Source organism: Clinocottus analis, unplaced genomic scaffold, assembly GCF_023055335.1.
Source record: "Clinocottus analis isolate CAN_PGR_092001 unplaced genomic scaffold, fCliAna1.0.p SCAF_4, whole genome shotgun sequence".
Classification (NCBI taxonomy): Eukaryota; Metazoa; Chordata; class Actinopteri; order Perciformes; family Cottidae; genus Clinocottus; species Clinocottus analis.
This window is the reverse complement of record NW_027176153.1, coordinates 18,960,974-18,977,417: the sequence shown is the minus strand read 5'-3', so window position 1 is coordinate 18,977,417 and position 16,444 is coordinate 18,960,974. Positions and strand designations below refer to the sequence as shown.

Below are 16,444 nucleotides of genomic sequence, written 5' to 3'. Positions count from 1 at the left end.
CTTCTTGCTTCCACAGTATGAAATCAAATCAACTTTATTGTTTTACTGTGATGGATCATCTGGCGTCGCAATCTGTGGAAATTGATTTCCAGGTTATAAATGTTGGCAGTGAAACAATGTGTGTAAACACCAGCACCACCACCCAGATAAAAAATACTAAAGTACTGGTGCTATCTGTTCTCCCCCGTTACAGGAGTTTCAAAGGGCATTCGCTGAAGGGAAAGGATGCTTTCTTAAATCCAGCCCTTCTTCAGGTCCGGACCCGATCCATCGGGAGATGGATGAGATGCTGAGCATCCCGCTCGCGGTCGAGCAATGACCCGCTCGCTGCTTCGTCTCATAACTCAGCCAGATGTTACAGTACATTTAAACTTGACATTTCAGCCTTGTTTGTCCCACGAGGTCTGGCTATATTAAGGTCAATGTGTTGGAACACATCCCTTCTTTTTTTTCTTTTAAAGAGGAGCTTTGTTTCTGACTACATAACAATTATTTAAAGGTTTCCAGGCTCAGACAGCTGCATCTCTAAACCACACTGCATCTGGCTGGTGTTTGAAGTGCCATGCCATTTCTTCTCCTGCTGGTATATTACTCCTCCCCCCCTCTCCACCACACATTGTAAAAAAAAAAATCATACAAATAAGTTGTGTTATTGAGCCGCACACAGGTGGCACTGTTTCCCTTTTGAAAATAGCCGACATATCGCTCGCTCTGTGATTCGATTTCATCTCGTCAGCTATCACACCTTTTTAATGTAGGAACGCCTTTCATATGATGGAATCAAATGTTTTTAATTTAATGTTTGTAAATGCACTGCAATTCTTCAATTGTGCACGGACACGAGTGTTGCTACGTTGTGAATGAATGGGATGACTTGATGTTCATGTGCAGATGTTCATTTGATGTGTCGTGTAGAGAAGAGTAATGTTTTACTGAAAAGTGGCTTTATTTGTTCTTTCTTACAACATGTCGCTGTAGCATTTTACTGTACATACAACAGTCACCCACAAATAATAAATAGTATTTAAGCTCATGTATATTTAATAGTTACAGCCCGGGTAGTACATAGTGGATGTGGTCATTGTAGTTAAAAACAAAAAAAGAGAAAAGCTCCTAAGATTATTCAATTTATTTTACAATGTCTGCTTTATGCATCCACATGTTTTATTTTGTTTTTCATTCTCAAATCTAGAGAAATCAACTTCACATGTAATTGAAAAACAAAGAAGCTGTAAAAAAAAAAAAAAGAAAAAAAAGACTATGAAAAGTTTGAAGTTTTTTTTCATTAATCTACACAATTTCTGGGCACCTTGTTATTTGTTTTTTATTCCTTTTACAATACATACACAGCTCCTTGACGGAAGCTTTTTTTTTTTTTTTTTTAGCTCTGTCTTCTGTTTCCATATCTTACACTGTCACGTATATGTTGAGGTAACACCTGTGATTTACATTAATGGGCCATGATACATGCGCATTTACTTCAAAGACGGTCACTGCTGTGTTTTAAGAGTGTCATCTGCCAGAAGGGTGTTAACCAAGGTAATCGGGGCATGGAAACGACATGTACAAAGTTTTTATACACCAAAGGACTCATTCACTTTCCAGCTGTTTGTAGGTCAAGTCTTGTTCTGTGGTACTGGAGTATAAGGAGCAGTGTAGTTGATCTCTTGGACTCTTCTGTGCCTCTGTCCAATTCTTTTCTGGATGTCATCTTGATGGTTTTTTTGTCTCTCAGTTGCTCTGGTATTCATGTCACTCCTGGGATGTTCCTCGATTCCTCTCCCAAAAATATCACCCCGTTTGATGTTACTCTTCCCATCTTGTGATACACGTATTTAAATAAAGAGGACATTTCTTTTGTGATCGCTCTTCTTTCCTTCTTTCCATCACGTATCACCCTTCCTCCTTTTTGGGTAGATGGCATACAGGAAGTCACGTTTTAATGATTTTTGGGGTTGGAGGATTTTCCAGCGGCCGACGCTCCCTGGCAGGCCGTGGTGTCACAGATCCCAGGAGGCCCCTGGTGCCCGGTCCTGCCCACCCTGCCTGACTCTCCAGGCTCTCCTGGATCTCCCGGAGATCCATCGCGCCCATCTTTGACAATTCCAGCTACTCCTGGAAGACCTGCGGACGGCGAACAGGGAATGAGCAGAAGGCAGCGGTTCGATCGGCAGGTTTGTAACGGACTAATATGCCTCATATACTCTGATTCAGGACCGTGTTGTTTGATGTCAACGCCAATAATACAAATTACATCACAGCACAGGAGCTCCGAATAACATGAATGACGTTATCGCTCGGATCCATTTGTAAACCAATCAAGGAGCGCAGCCATCGTCGGTCTCACGGGATAGGTTTGAGAAGTGTCTTCCATAAGTACTGTACGGTCTACGTGTAGAGAATAGCACCTTTAACGTTCAAGCTCTAACCAGAGAGCACTTTAAGGCCACGTACCTTGGTGTCCTTGGTCTCCTGTGGGCCCGTCAACAGCTTTGCCAAGGGATCCCTTATCACCGGGCTCACCGACACTACCTGTTGTGGAGACGGACATGTTTTCAGCATTGGTGTAAAGTAACTGGGGGCCTGTCCCGGGACCTCGCATCGGATCAGGAAAAACTCCCCAAATTTATTTGGACGAAAGACGAGGATCTCCTTCCACCATCACATCTTTGCACAACCGATGCTGAAGTTTTATTTGTACTCCTTTTGTTTTCGGTCTGGATTTGACTCGTCATACCTCTGGGACCCGGGTCTCCGAGCTCTCCGGGCAGGCCCGTGTACCCCGGCGGTCCACGGAGCCCCGGATGCCCGATGGCGCCAGCGACTCCGGTCTTCCCCGGAGACCCCGCGGGGCCGGGGCGCCCCACCATCCCGGGGGCCAGAGGTCTTCGAAGGTTCGCCGCCAGCTGTGCGATCTGGTCTGCGCGGTGGGAGGAAAACAAAAACGCACACCAGGAGGTCAAACATCCAGCTCGCCTTTTTTTTTATTCCACGCATACCAGAAAAGAAAAAAAAAGACGAAGACGCCTCACCGTCGATCATCGAGCCGCACAGCTCCCTGATGTGCTGCTCACTCGTCAGTTTACCCTGAAACACAATCGGACGCGTTGAGGCTCATTCGGGCAGCGCGTCAGAAAACATTAATAGGAGTGTCAATCGATCAGAAGCTTTCTCCAGATTCAAACATAAAACACTCACCGGTACGCCGGTCTTTCCTGCGATCCCCGGCTGGCCCTGCTCCCCTTGGAAGCCCATTACTCCTGTTTTTCCTGGAAGCCCTCGTGCCCCGAACTCTCCCTGCGGACCCGTCACGCCCTTCGGTCCGAGCTCACCCCGCTTTCCCGACTATCAATCAAACAAGAACAACCCGTTAAATAACTCAAAAACAAATTCATTTGCGTGGCGAAGCCGGAGCCTAAAAGCCTCCGTAAGCCTCCGATTGCATCGTTTTAATAAACAGCAGATGATGAGCCAACTGGGTCTGTGGAGACGCTGCGGGGGCGGCTTCACGCGGCGGCGTGATGCTCCATAATTACTCCGACGAGCAAACGGTAAATGAGACCGCGAGGCTCGCGAGCGCCGCGTCTCTAATTACATAAATTGTGCCGCAGCTCGACGAGACTCCTCGTCTTCTCCCTCGCGGCGGCGGCGGCGGCGAACAGGCCAATAAAGCCAACGCAGCGATACACAACTCTAATTAATCCTGTTAAATGTGAAGCGGAAGCATGTGCAAGGACTCTGGCTGGTGGGCAGCAGCTTGGAGCTTCTAAAGTTTAGAGAGTTAACTACTCCCACACACACCACATGGGATCTAACTGTGTCTCGTGTTGATGGCGAGAACATCGACTGCATTGAGAGGACTGATTTGAAGCCGAGCGGATCCATTCAGAGTCACACAAGAGGGAAAAATGTAAATGAAAGCATTGATGATGTCACTCACCGCTCCTTTCTGTCCAACGGGGCCGAAAGGACCCTGAAAGATAAAGACGTGTTTAGTTGAACAGAACGTTACACACCTTAAACTTTACAGGTGTAGCACATTTGCTACAGGTTACTGCAATACAAAGATACGACAAAGAGATACAAGTGATCGTTTAAAATGAACTAGACAAGAGGCCAAAACATTGCACACTGCACAGTTAATTGTATTTTATTGTGTATATATATATTTTACACACTCTGTTTACATTTAATTTCCTTAATACTGCATAAATATGTGTTTTCTATTGTGTATATATATATATATATATATATATATATATATATATATATATATATATATATATATATATATATATATAATTTATTTTCATTTTGTATATATCTGTCATCCCTGATCTTATATTTTATTTTGTGTGTTTAGTTTATTCCAATTGGTGTCTGTAAAGTGTATCTGACAACTAATAATTAAATAATAAATAAAGTATCTATCTATCCATCCATCCATCTATTTAGGGCGTGAATTCATTTAGAAAATGTTGGTAACACAGTCGATACTCTTTACAATCAAAGAGATCAACACCGTCTAAACTAAACTGACAAGAGGTCAACGTGAAGACGTTTTCTGTCTCCTTCAGGTTCTGAATCATCTGTAAAGTGACGATTCCCTCGGTCACTAAACCTTTGGATTCTGATTAAACGTGTTTGATGACTCACAGGTTCTCCGTTCTCTCCCGGCAGCCCGTCACTTCCTGCCACGCCCTGAGGAGACAGAAGGTGATCTGAAGGCTTTCATTCGATCTCCACAACTTCTAAGAAAAGCCGGTACTCTCGCCGGCTGACGAAAGACCCTCAGCATCACGATTGAGAAAACAAAAAGGCCATTACAGACCTCAACAAGTGTATTTAAAGTTGACCGCCTTGAACGTTCACTTCAATATTTACCATCTCTCCTTTAGCTCCAAAGGCTCCAACGGGACCCTACGGGGGAGAAAGAGAGGGAGAATAAATGAGATCCATGTCGAGATATTTGTGGAAGGCCGGCTGCGGCAGGAGGAAGGGGGATGAGGGGACGAGCGGTGGGCTGCTGGAGGGGAACCTGCAGCGGGATAAAGACGGCTTTGTTCTGGCAGCAGCTTCTGAACAGGAGGCTGCTTGTGTCGGAGCTCCAACCACCGAGACCGAGGAGGGACGACCCGCGTGTTGACGCGCGGCGCTGGACGATGGGTGCACGTCTGTGTGTGTGTGTGTGTGTGTGTGTGCGCGTGCAGAGGCCTTTTCATGATTGCGTTCAAAAGGAGTGGCCCTTAATGATGATTTTATGAAAAAATAACTAAAATGTACATTCTGTATCAGAGCTGGAACGATCAGTCAATTTATTTATTTATCAAATCGACAAATTGTAATTCTTGAAGGAAAAATGCAAAACTTCTCTTGTTCCATCTTCTCCGGTCGGACTATTTGTAAATGTTTTGCTGTTTGCTAACGTCCCATCGGCCACTCGACTCATTGATTCATAGAGAAAATAACCAATAATAACCCAGAGAATATGAGTCCTTATTAGAAGAAACCCCGATCCGTTATCATGGTTACACCGGACGACGTTAAGCCCCGGGACACATTTTCATATCGTCGCACACGTCACACTCACCCTTTCACCAAACTCCCCACGGATACCCGTTGGACCTGGAAGACCTGGATCCCCCAAGACGCCATTCACCCCCTGCGGCAGAAGACACACGCACACACACACACACACACACAGAGCCAGTGAGTAAACTCAAAAGCAAAGAGAACTGATGGTTGGTGAGGTCATGCAACTGACCTGGAAGCCTCTCCGTCCCTGCGGTCCAGGGTTGCCCGTCGGCCCGATGCCGCCCTGTTGGGAACACACATCGTTGTCATGTCATCCTACGAGGAACAACTTGCAGTCGTCAAGCAAACTGCAAATGAATAGAGATTCAGAGGTGCGGAGCTAAAATAAACTGTGCACGATGGCGTGTGTAAAGTGTGAGTCGTCCTGCAGTGTGTGTGTGTGTGTGTGTGTGAGAGAGAGCTGTGTGGTCATTTCTATGTTTTATCGGTTCCCCTCCTCACTGCAGGGTCCGACGGGAAAAACAAAGACTTCTCTGTTTATGAATTCCTCCGTGATGAATACCTGCTCTTCGTCACTACCTGAGGGGCCGCGGCGGCGCATCGTTAACTTTGTCTTATTATCACTCCTCTGGTTTCCTGTCCTGCTGCGGATGAACTTTACATTTAAAGTCTGTAAACGGGTTGGATTCAACAGAGCGTCCCTGCACAAGAAAGACGAATAATTCGGCTCCTGAACTGGGCAAAGAGTTTTTTTAAACGCCCCGTCAGAGATGCTTTTGAAGCGTTTCCTCGCTCCATTAGCGGTTGATCGTGGAAGCGCTGACTCACAGACACTCCTCTGGGTCCGGCCACGCCTCGCTCTCCCGGGACGCCGACATCACCCTGAGGGGAGGACACCAGATATGTGCAAGTCAGTGACGCTTAGAGTCCAGACTCCATTGACGGTCCATGATGAGAGAGGCTGTGACCCATCAGATACATACAGGAATACCTGGCTCTCCAGAGGGTCCCGTCTCCCCATCCTTCCCGGCATCACCCTGATTTTGAAAAAAAGGGAGAAGACACACGTTGTCCTTCGTGGCGCTAACGTCATCTTCAAGGTGAAACTTCATTTAAGTTGAAATACTCACAAATTCACCCTTGGAGCCCTTGGCCCCTCCCTTTCCTTGCAGACCCTGGAACACAAAACGTACCGGATGTTACACTCAGACCTCCGATGGGACCGGAGCATTTCGATCAGTGATTCTCAACTGGTGGCTCGTGACCCAGAAGTGGGTCGTGGCCCCGTTTCCAGTCCATGCCTGGGGCGAAATTCTTTGAAAGAAAAAAGCTTTTATTTTGAAGGGGCTTTTTGTGTCGTATTACCTCGTGTTAAGATGCACTTTTTGAATTATAAGCGACTATAAAAATGGAACTAGTTGTTTTTCTTGTTGGCATAATGTGATAACCTGTACTGTCTCAGGTTCAAACTGCACAATCTCTTCATTAAATCCATTTGAGAAGTTGAGAATGTTCCTTCTATTCGGGTCGCGGCTCGTCATTCAGGGTGATGGAGGATCTAGATGACGTCCTTTATGGTCCATTAGACACACGAGTCTATTTGAAAACACTCACAGGAAGTCCGTTCGGTCCTTTCTCTCCGACCACGCCATGGCGTCCAGCGTCACCCTGTCAACACACACACACAACGCGCTCAGCTTTGCTCACACTTTGCGTTACGTTACGAGCACTCGGATCCCATTTGAACCCAAAGAAAAAGCAAAAGGTGGAACTCACCTTCTCGCCGTCTAATCCCGGCGTCCCGTCTTTGCCGTCTCGGCCGGGAATCCCCTGTGGAAGACACGCCGCGTGAGCCTCGTGGTTCCCAGCGGCAATGTGTGTATGTGTGTCATAAATGTATAGTTTATAGTCATGTGTGCACTTACAGGCTCCCCTTTGGGTCCGGATCCTCCGGGGCCGCCTTTGGGGCCAATTTTCCCCTGTTGAAAGACACACGAGGTCATTCAGACGTCTCGGAGACAGACTTGTGAAACTCCTCTCTGATCAAAGAGATTCACTCACGATCTCTCCTTTGGGTCCTTTGAATCCTTGCGGTCCGTTGACTCCCGCGTCGCCCTGGAGACGTCAGATGAAACACACGCAGCTATTCACTGATGGGACCGGCCGTCTTGTTCGGCGTGTAAACTACTACCGAGCACTTTTCATTCGATTTCTTTTGACGAAAATCAAAAAAAAAGGAGAGACTCACTGTCTTTCCAATGACGCCAGCGATGCCGGGGTTCCCTCTGAAGCCCGGCAGGCCCTACGGACAAAAGACCCAACAGTAAGGACTCACGTTACAACGTCTGCACTGTGGGCGATGAACGAGATGAACGAGGGAGTGGTCGTGGTCTGAAAGTCGCTTACTCTGTTTCCGACAGATCCCATCATGCCTTGCAAACCTCTGAGACCCCGCGGGCCCTGAAACACAGCACAGAGCACCACGAAGGCACTTTAAAGCATCGCAACACAAGCTGGGATGAATGTGCAGCGCGGGTGAAACGCGATGGGAGGAACATCGGGGGAAACGCGACGCGTTAGTTGTGCGTCATCTTTGTGCGACTCACCTGCAGACCCACAGTCCCAGGAATACCCGGAGGGCCGGATGGACCAGGGTCGCCCTGCAGAGACGGAACAGGACACCAGATTACAGAACGTAATGAAACCACATGCTCTGTTTATTGTTTATCGTGTTATTATCAACTCATAAGCCACATAAAAATAAAAAAAAAACCTCACCTTCGCTCCAGTTTTCCCAAACTCTCCCTTGTCTCCTTTATGCCCCGTGTGACCCTACGGGAGCAGCAACAAGGACACGAGGAGTGCGCATGAGGACGTGTGCCATGAGAGTGATATAAATTCAAATGGGACGAGGCTCCGCCACGGACGCTCTGCTCACCTTGAACCCCGGCATCCCAGAAGGCCCCGAGGGGCCGGAGGGGCAGATAGCGGGACACTGCAGAGGACACAGACGAGCCGCTGAGGACGCTGCTTCAGCTTACTGACATTGTGCGGCGCTCACGAGGGGCGAGTTGACAACTTACCAGAAGGTCGCCGCTAAGTTCCAGAAGCGTACCGGGAAGACCCTGACGGAGGAGGAAACGACAACACGCATTAACGCACGAGAGACCCGCTGGGTGGCGGTGGGAAAGGTTCAGTCATTGTCGCAGCGGAGAGCCGCACTTACTGGGGGTCCGTCAGAGCCGGAAGGTCCGGGGAGTCCTGGGAGACCCTCAGCGCCCTGAGGAAACGGATGAACAGCGGCGAGGTTTAGTCGCAACTTCAGCACTTTGGTACAAAAGAGAGCCATGAGATTGATTTTTGTGCCGATTATAACAACTCGGCGAAGTGAAGCCACGTGGTCACAGTTATTACAATCAGTTGGGATTGTTGAAGTAACACTAGAAGGATCCTTCCTATCGTGCCTTCACTTGGATGTTTGACCTTCAGCGTGCAGAAGGACGTAGGTGCAGATGTTGATGCTTGAATCATCGTGTTGGAGGGAAACGTTGCTCTGCGCTCGCCCTTAAATCTGAGTTTCAGACGTTCCTGCTTACAGACTCAGAGACATCGCAGCCGGTCGCGGCTACTTCAACGTCGCAGCTGTGAACTTGAGACCTCCAGCACTTTAAGAAATTAGCAGACTCTTGTTGAGACTGTGCGATGTGAAACTGCAGACTTTTGAATCGAAAAGAATACGCTGCATATATTTTTAAGAAGGCAACTGAGCAGAGTATCTTACATGTCCTAAAACATGAGTGGAGAGGATTTGAACTACTCAAATTACAACTTACATGAACCTGGTATAAAGTAGATCAAAAGTACTTGATTTCACCCCTCGCTGCATCTCTGTATACGACGCTGATAACAAGTTTAATGCTGGAAAACAACATATTTTTAATGCTAACTCCAACCTTCTGACTGTCAAAACTTTACATTCTCACTTAAAATGATTGAAGTTACTTCGATAAAAGAGGTATTGTAGCATCATTCTGAAACTGAGTGATCTTTTAAATAAATAATAATTGTGACCCAGAAGGCCGGTCCACAACCTGATGGTTCCTTCCTCTCCACGAGTTATTCTTATCCTGCTATGCTGTTCAGAAATGTCGAACAAAGTCTAGTTTTTACACTAGAAAGCGAGAACTCATCCGCATCAGATTGACTTTCCACTGCAGAAGCTCGTGTATGAATTCTGCTCCTTTTTTCACGTCATAAATCACGTTGTGTGTGTGTGTGTGGCTAACTGGTGATTGAATCAAACATGTCATTAAAAGAGATACCAAAGAATGATGCGTGGACTCAGAGGACAGGAAGTCTAACCGGAGAGATCAGATACTCACCGCTGGCCCTTGTGGGCCGACGCCGCCCGGCCACCCGTTGGTTCCAGGAAGTCCCTGCAATCAATACACAGGACGGCGGGTTATGAGAGGCTACAACATGCCGCACACGCACACTCTCTGAGGATGACGAACGACTCTTCGGTGACATGTGGGAAATGAATACGAATACATCACGTCGCCGCCTTCCTGCACATCAGAGTGATGCGAGAGGACGGAGCCGGGTACTCACCGCAGCGCCGGTTCTCCCTCTGCCCTACGGGAGACACAGGAAGGCACATTAAGGCACAAACAGCAAAGGGGATGAGTCCATTTGCTCGCAGCGTCAATAACCTAGCGGGCGACGCTTCACTGCGCTAAATCCACTTTGAAAGTTTAGCTCCGGGTTGTTGCTGTGAGGCGGATGTGAGGCACTTCTCTCCGGTCCAGTGACGGCAGCGCAGACTATAGTCGGAGTATTCCTGTGACAGTGTGTGAGGAGAAGTCTTTCGGGGCTAATGCGGTGAATGTAATGATTCAGAGGACCGGAGGAACGACTGCTGTGTGCCCGCGTGGTGTCTCTGAGGTGTCACATGGTACGTGGAGGTACTTACAGGAGATCCAGGTGGGCCAGCGGGTCCAGGGTCACCCTGCAGAGAGCGAGACACAACGCAGCAATCAACCTCACACACACAATGAAACCAACAACCTTAAGGGGTTTACTGGTGAGTTTCCCCTTAAGGACTTAAACCCTGAACCCTCTGGGGCTTCACTGACTGTTGAACGTTTGCGTGAAGAGGCTGCGAGGGCTTGAAATAACGTCAGTAGGAACGAGACAGCACTTTGTGGAGCGTTGAATAACCCAAACACTTACAATCCAGGTTTTCTTTTATTGTACTTTTTTTTTTTTTCACTGCTGATTTGAACGTCTTTAAGGGTCTCGCTTTACAATGCGAAAAGTCGTTGTTAAATAATAGTGAATAATCTATTTACTCCTTTTTCTTTTGGTTCATGAATAAACCAGCTGTGCAAGGGAATAGAGATCCTACCCCGTGTCCAACATCACACCGCTATGAACTGTGGATCATTTCCTCAGGCAAAGCCTGCAGAAATTGCTGACTTGTGTAAAGTGTGCATAAAGAGCGGAAAGTGTGTGAGAGTCCTCGGACGCGTCGGTTTCACCTGAAACCCGATCGGCCTCAAGGTCTGTGAGCGTGCAGGCTGCGATCGGGCCTCTGGCAGCGACGTGTGAACCCTTTGAACGCCACTGTGGAGAATCCCCTCCGACTCTAACGTTCCTCTACCTGCCGCTCGGCTGCCTGGATGGGCGGAGCCTCAGAGTCAATGAAGGCGGCCAGCTCACCTGAGGGTGACTATCGAGAAGAAAGAAGCCTGCCGGCCTCATGTGGAGGTCTAAGCCCTGCATTGCATGAATGTGTGTGTGAGTCGCAGTCCAGCTAGACACAATAACAAGAGAAGCTGTTTGATGATCATATTGTTTTCTATAAGGCCTTTCAAATAGAAGAAACATGTTTTATTATAACACAATCAGTGTTTGAGACTCTGCTATGAAATATGTCCTTTGGCAAACCAACTAATAAAAACAATAATCAATTGATGAAATCAAAAAAGGAATATAATACGTAGTTATTGTGATCAGTGAAGATGCTGATGTACGAATGTGTGTGTGTGTGTGTCTTCCTCGCTCCTTTACTAACTTCACTTTGTTAACCCGATCCATCCTTTATTTCTGTCAGGAACGAAATGACTCCGACAAACTACTCCCACAAATAAATGATCACATCCTCTTTCCTCCTTCGTTCCTCCTCCTCCTCTTCCTCCTCTCTGTCTGGCCCCGCCTCCCTCACAGCTGTATTTGTTGTCTGCGAGGTGAAAGGGCAGAAAAACAAGCGTGCCACAGAGATGCTACTCCTTCACTGCATCCCCCCCCCTCCCTCCTTCCCCCGGCGTGCAAACAAGACAACAACGCGGACCGGCACACAAACCAAACCGGCGAGGGGTCGCCGGAGAAGAAGGAGAAAGAAAAAAAGAGAAAAGTCCTCTGAATAACAAACTCGCCAGCTGCGCCCGTAATTAGAGAGACGTCGGTATCGCGCTGCAAAGACGACCTCTCGTCTGCTGATCCCTGCCGCACGCCGGCGTGCGCGCCAGCCGTTTGATCCCGTTTGTCTTGAAGCAGCCATGACGGTGTAGTATTATCAGTAATTAGGGGACGCTGGTTGATGCACGCGACCTCATTAGGGTCGGCTAATTAGTTGAACCGCGTCGGGGGGATTTATCCGTCTTGCCGGTGGATTTGCAGCCACGCAGCGAAAGGTCCTTCAGTCTTTCCTGTGATGCGTCGTCAGATGCCCTTTCTGTCTGTAAGTCTGTCTGCTCTCGTCTCTCGTCTCTCGTCTCTCTCTCTCTCTCTCTCGGAAAGAAGAAGGATGTTTACGCGTTTCCCTCGGCGCGTCCGGGCCACAGATCATCAACCCGCTGCTCGTTCTCTCGGGTCGGTGGGCATCGGTGTGCATTCCAGGCCGGATTAGGGAAGCGGCGAGAAAATAAAATCCGATTCTGATCCCCTCATTAAAAACACTCCCACCAAGAGGGAGAGCCGGCGAGACAAATCCATCCTGACAGAGGAAACATTGGCCTTGTCCCGGTTAGACCCCCCCTCCCCCTGCCTTCCTGAAGACCTTCAGCACCCAAAAACACACACGTGCTTCTACATGTGTGTGTGACAGTGGCTGACTTCAACTGTTTGATTGTCAAGAAGAGCAGTTTGAAGTCGATACGGTCATGAACTAAAACATCTTTAAGCGTATCCTCAAGATCAAAAAGTCTAACGACACACTTACTGCTTCCCCTGCGGGTCCATCCTTCCCGGCCGGACCATCAGGACCCGTCAAACCCTGAAGAGAAAGAGCACGACATCATCGCCTCGCGCTCCGACATTCCTCGACAGAGACCAGCGTGTGAGAGTCGTCAGTGTGTTGGTTGGACACTTACGTCCACCCCCGGAAGTCCTGGCAGGCCGGGTTTTCCTGCTGCTCCCGGTATTCCTTCTTTCCCTTTGGGACCCTACACAGATACACATATAACATGAGAACAGCACTGAACTGGAGCTTTGAGTACTTTCATCATGTTTGTCTGGTTGTCGAGGTGGATGCCTTGTTTTTCTACTGTTTTTCTACTGTTTTTCTACTGCAAACCAACCCTCGGGTACCAATAAAGTAACCAAACCAAACACATTCATGGAGTAGCGCACAATAAATCATGTGTTTACGCAACGGAAGCTTTCTAACTTAAATTCTGATTCGTATTTTAATCTGAACATCATCAGCCAAATAAAACTAAACAAAGACGTTTGTACTGAAGGGTTTGGGGCTCTTAGGTGTCGGATGCTGAACCGACTGTGAAGCCCTTTGAGACAAATCTTTTCTCGGCTTCATATCAGGGACTCAGTAGGAGGGAGAAGAGGAATAGAGACAGTGTCCTGACTTTATTTCTGGCTGAAGCCAGTGCGTGTTTTGGTGAATGATGAAAGGGTCTTTTATTTCATTCTCGTCCTACATTTACTTTTTATTTGAGGCATTCTTTTTAAATATAGTTAGAGGAAAGCTCTTTGTATCAGGATGTTCTTATTGTGTGAAATGGTGAAACACAACAGAAGGAATACATAAACAAAAATATATCAAATATATATATACATCCAACTGACTGGACTTGTTTGAATACTTACTGTTTTCCCCGGCAGCCCTGCAGGTCCAGTTTTGCCCTGTTAATGACAATGGACACATTTAAATCAGAGCCCGGTAAAATGTGCATTTTTATTAAATTTCATGTCCACTGACCTCACAGGCCCGAATACTTCCAGAGTACTTTATTCAATACTTCAATACCAACACACATAATATGCACTGCATTGAGGTCGGTATATAGGAGATGCTGTTCATATCTGCAGTGACCGGGGGAAGATGAGTGGGAGGAGTCAGCAACGCTGGTCACATGGTACAAGCTGCAGTTTGGTTTGTTCAGCCGCTGGAGGTGCGAGCTGAAACTCTAGACGTCTCACCGGCTTGGGGAATGCATCAATGGGCCCTCTGTGAGCCTGAGTCTCTAAAAATAATCACTATTTAAGAATTCCTGACATGGATACACGACATTCACAAAGTCTTCAGAAGAGCAGATGTGAGTATAAAGGATTTAAAAAGGGAATAACTTTGTTAGCAAAGTTTTTCTTTTGACTGTAATCCAATTTCCTCTCATGACTTGTGCAAGTATTTTTTTTTTAAATTTATTTTTTACCATAACATCATATCCTACATCCAAAACCCCTTAAACAGTTCAGTAAGTAAGTCTGGCGGCTTCATGTTCTTGTATTATTCCTTTAGTGGATACAAGATGGAAACACACATCAGATGTTTTATGACCAGATAAAGAAGTCAAGCTCGTCCCAGTGTGAATATAATCTGAGCTGGATTGGAGGTTTGATAGGAAAGGAAAAGTAACTGCACAGTTTTTCAACACTACAGAACTCCATTTGTTCTACTTTAAGCCCCGCCTCCCTGACAGACACCTTCATGATGCTCTACCTGGAGGAGGAGCTCTGGGAGGAGTCAGTGTGATAAAAACTAACTTCTAGAAACATTTCATCCACATGTATGCACAAAGAAACCCCTTTCTACCAAAAGACAACCGGGTGTGAATTTAGATTTGGATGTACAAAAAAAATAAAAAAAGAGATGAGAAGCCGTCTTTCTTTAGCCAACTAAATCAGTTCATTTCTGACAGAAAGAAACCTCCCCATTCGAATGAGATGCTAACATTATTGTTCTAGCATCTACTTACTGGAGTTGATTAAATCTGGAGAGAAAAAAAAGCAAACATAATGTCATTCATTCTAAAAGTAGAAAGAAGCTTTTGGAGTCAACTCACATCGGTGCCGTCTCTTCCCGGCGGCCCTCCGGGTCCTTGGGAGCCAGGAGATCCTCTGGGGCCCGGCCGCTGCAACACAACGTTTAACACAATCAGGCATCTGACCTGCAGCATGCATCCTCTGTTCCTTCACCACCACTGCTCCATGTTACCCTGCACGAGGGTTGTGGTGACGTAAAGGGGAAGCAAGTGAAGAGGAACGCCAAATTGTGTTATTATTATGGTATAATTATGGTATATTCTACATCGACCGTGTGATGATAGAAAATGTGTCAAATGTATAATTCTAAAGATTACATTAAAGTGTAACTCATGGAGCAAACAAGTGTGCGTAAAGACGCTTCAACCCAACTCCTTTACGCACAGAGGACGCCTAAATGAGATCATAAGGAAGCACCAATCAGTGGTTAAATCATAATTCATCTCGACAAAATAAACGCGTTTCACTGAGGACTTTCCAAACGGGCTCCTGCAGCCTGAGAGGACAGAGGTGGCATTGTGCTCTCCGGCCCGCTGCATTCCACGGGTTCAAGAAAACATAACCCCGACTTCACCAAACAGTGCGAAAGCCGCAGCGCACAATCAGGCTGCTTATGAGAGAGCAGAGCCGAGCTGATGGAGGCGCAGAGAGACGGAACACTGGTCCACGACCAGCCAACGAGAGACAGGAACGAGCAGCAGAGTGTAGCACAGCGTCAGGCTGTGAAAGGCGCAGAGCGTGCAGGTCATGTGGCATCAACAGATGGACCCGCAGCGGACACAACTTGTACTATTAAGTGAATTCACATTGAGCGCCAGCAGCAGCACAGTGGAAAAGAAGCGCGCAGCAGCGCTGAGGTGAGCTGCAGGCGGTGGAGGACTCTCACCTGGGCAGAGGATGATGTCAAAAGCTGGCACAGTACGAGCACCCAAAGCGCCGAGAACACCGCCATGGCTCCTCGGCTCGCCCTCACAAACACGAGTCGATGCGGAGGAAGAAAAAAAAAAGAAGGTCAAATCCCTGGTTCCCGGTCCTCTGTCAGTCCCCCCCCTCGGTTAAACCTCACGGCGCGCAGCTCCTGAATGCAGATGGATCCAGATAAACCCGAGTCTCCAGCCGAAGGGGCTGAACTCACTGTGGCGCAGAGCACTGAGGGGTGAGGGGGTGAGGGAGGAAGGTAACAAGCAAGCGAGCAAGCAAGCGAGCGGAGGAGAAACTATTTCGCACACTGAGAAAGTGGGTTGAGCTACAAAAAAAAAAAAAAAACGGTGAGAAGAATCCGGGGGGTTCTGCTTTTGACCAATTAGAAAGTGACCAAGAGAACTGTTGTTCATGTCTGCAGAGTTATGAAAAGTTATTTAAAGTGCAGAAGTACAATTACTTAAATGGGCCAATTTAATAGGCGACACATTCTTTATATCAGGTTTGGCACATAAAACATTAGGATGGTCAAAACTGAAGCGACACAAGACATCCCGCCCTGAATCTGTCCAGCTACAATACTGGACTCAACATTTCCCACAATGCATCTCAGCGGCAAGTCTTTTCTTTTGTAGGCCTACCAGGAAGTTAGCCAGCAAGATTTTTCCAATTGCAGATAATTAACAATGACATTAATCATTCTTGT

At 47.2% G+C, this 16,444-nt stretch overlaps 2 protein-coding genes across 2 annotated transcripts in view; one reads left to right on the top strand and one right to left on the bottom strand.

Moving 5' to 3' along the window:
* The window catches only part of LOC137800270 (death-inducer obliterator 1-like), a 36,274-nt gene extending 34,411 nt beyond the window's left edge, over positions 1–1,863 (top strand). Inside the window, exon 7 of the mRNA XM_068597399.1 lies at positions 194–1,863. Coding sequence (XP_068453500.1) covers positions 194–319 — 126 coding nt within the window. The 3' untranslated portion in view covers positions 320–1,863. The remainder of the gene's footprint in view (positions 1–193) is intronic.
* Positions 949–16,120, bottom strand: col9a3 (collagen, type IX, alpha 3). Its single transcript, XM_068597400.1, has 32 exons — positions 15,704–16,120; positions 14,838–14,906; positions 13,642–13,677; positions 12,909–12,980; positions 12,758–12,811; positions 10,508–10,543; positions 10,147–10,170; positions 9,918–9,971; positions 8,762–8,815; positions 8,619–8,660; positions 8,474–8,530; positions 8,314–8,367; positions 8,142–8,195; positions 7,942–7,995; positions 7,784–7,837; positions 7,597–7,650; positions 7,461–7,514; positions 7,312–7,365; positions 7,150–7,203; positions 6,666–6,710; positions 6,519–6,572; positions 6,364–6,417; positions 5,765–5,818; positions 5,591–5,662; positions 4,885–4,920; positions 4,657–4,701; positions 3,941–3,973; positions 3,199–3,345; positions 3,033–3,087; positions 2,738–2,920; positions 2,455–2,532; positions 949–2,124 (listed from the first exon to the last, which is right to left on the bottom strand). Exons 1-32 carry the CDS (start codon positions 15,767–15,769, stop codon positions 1,940–1,942), a joined length of 2,037 nt encoding a protein of 678 aa, XP_068453501.1. The 5' UTR covers positions 15,770–16,120; the 3' UTR covers positions 949–1,939.
* Between the last annotated feature and the right edge of the window lie 324 nt (positions 16,121–16,444).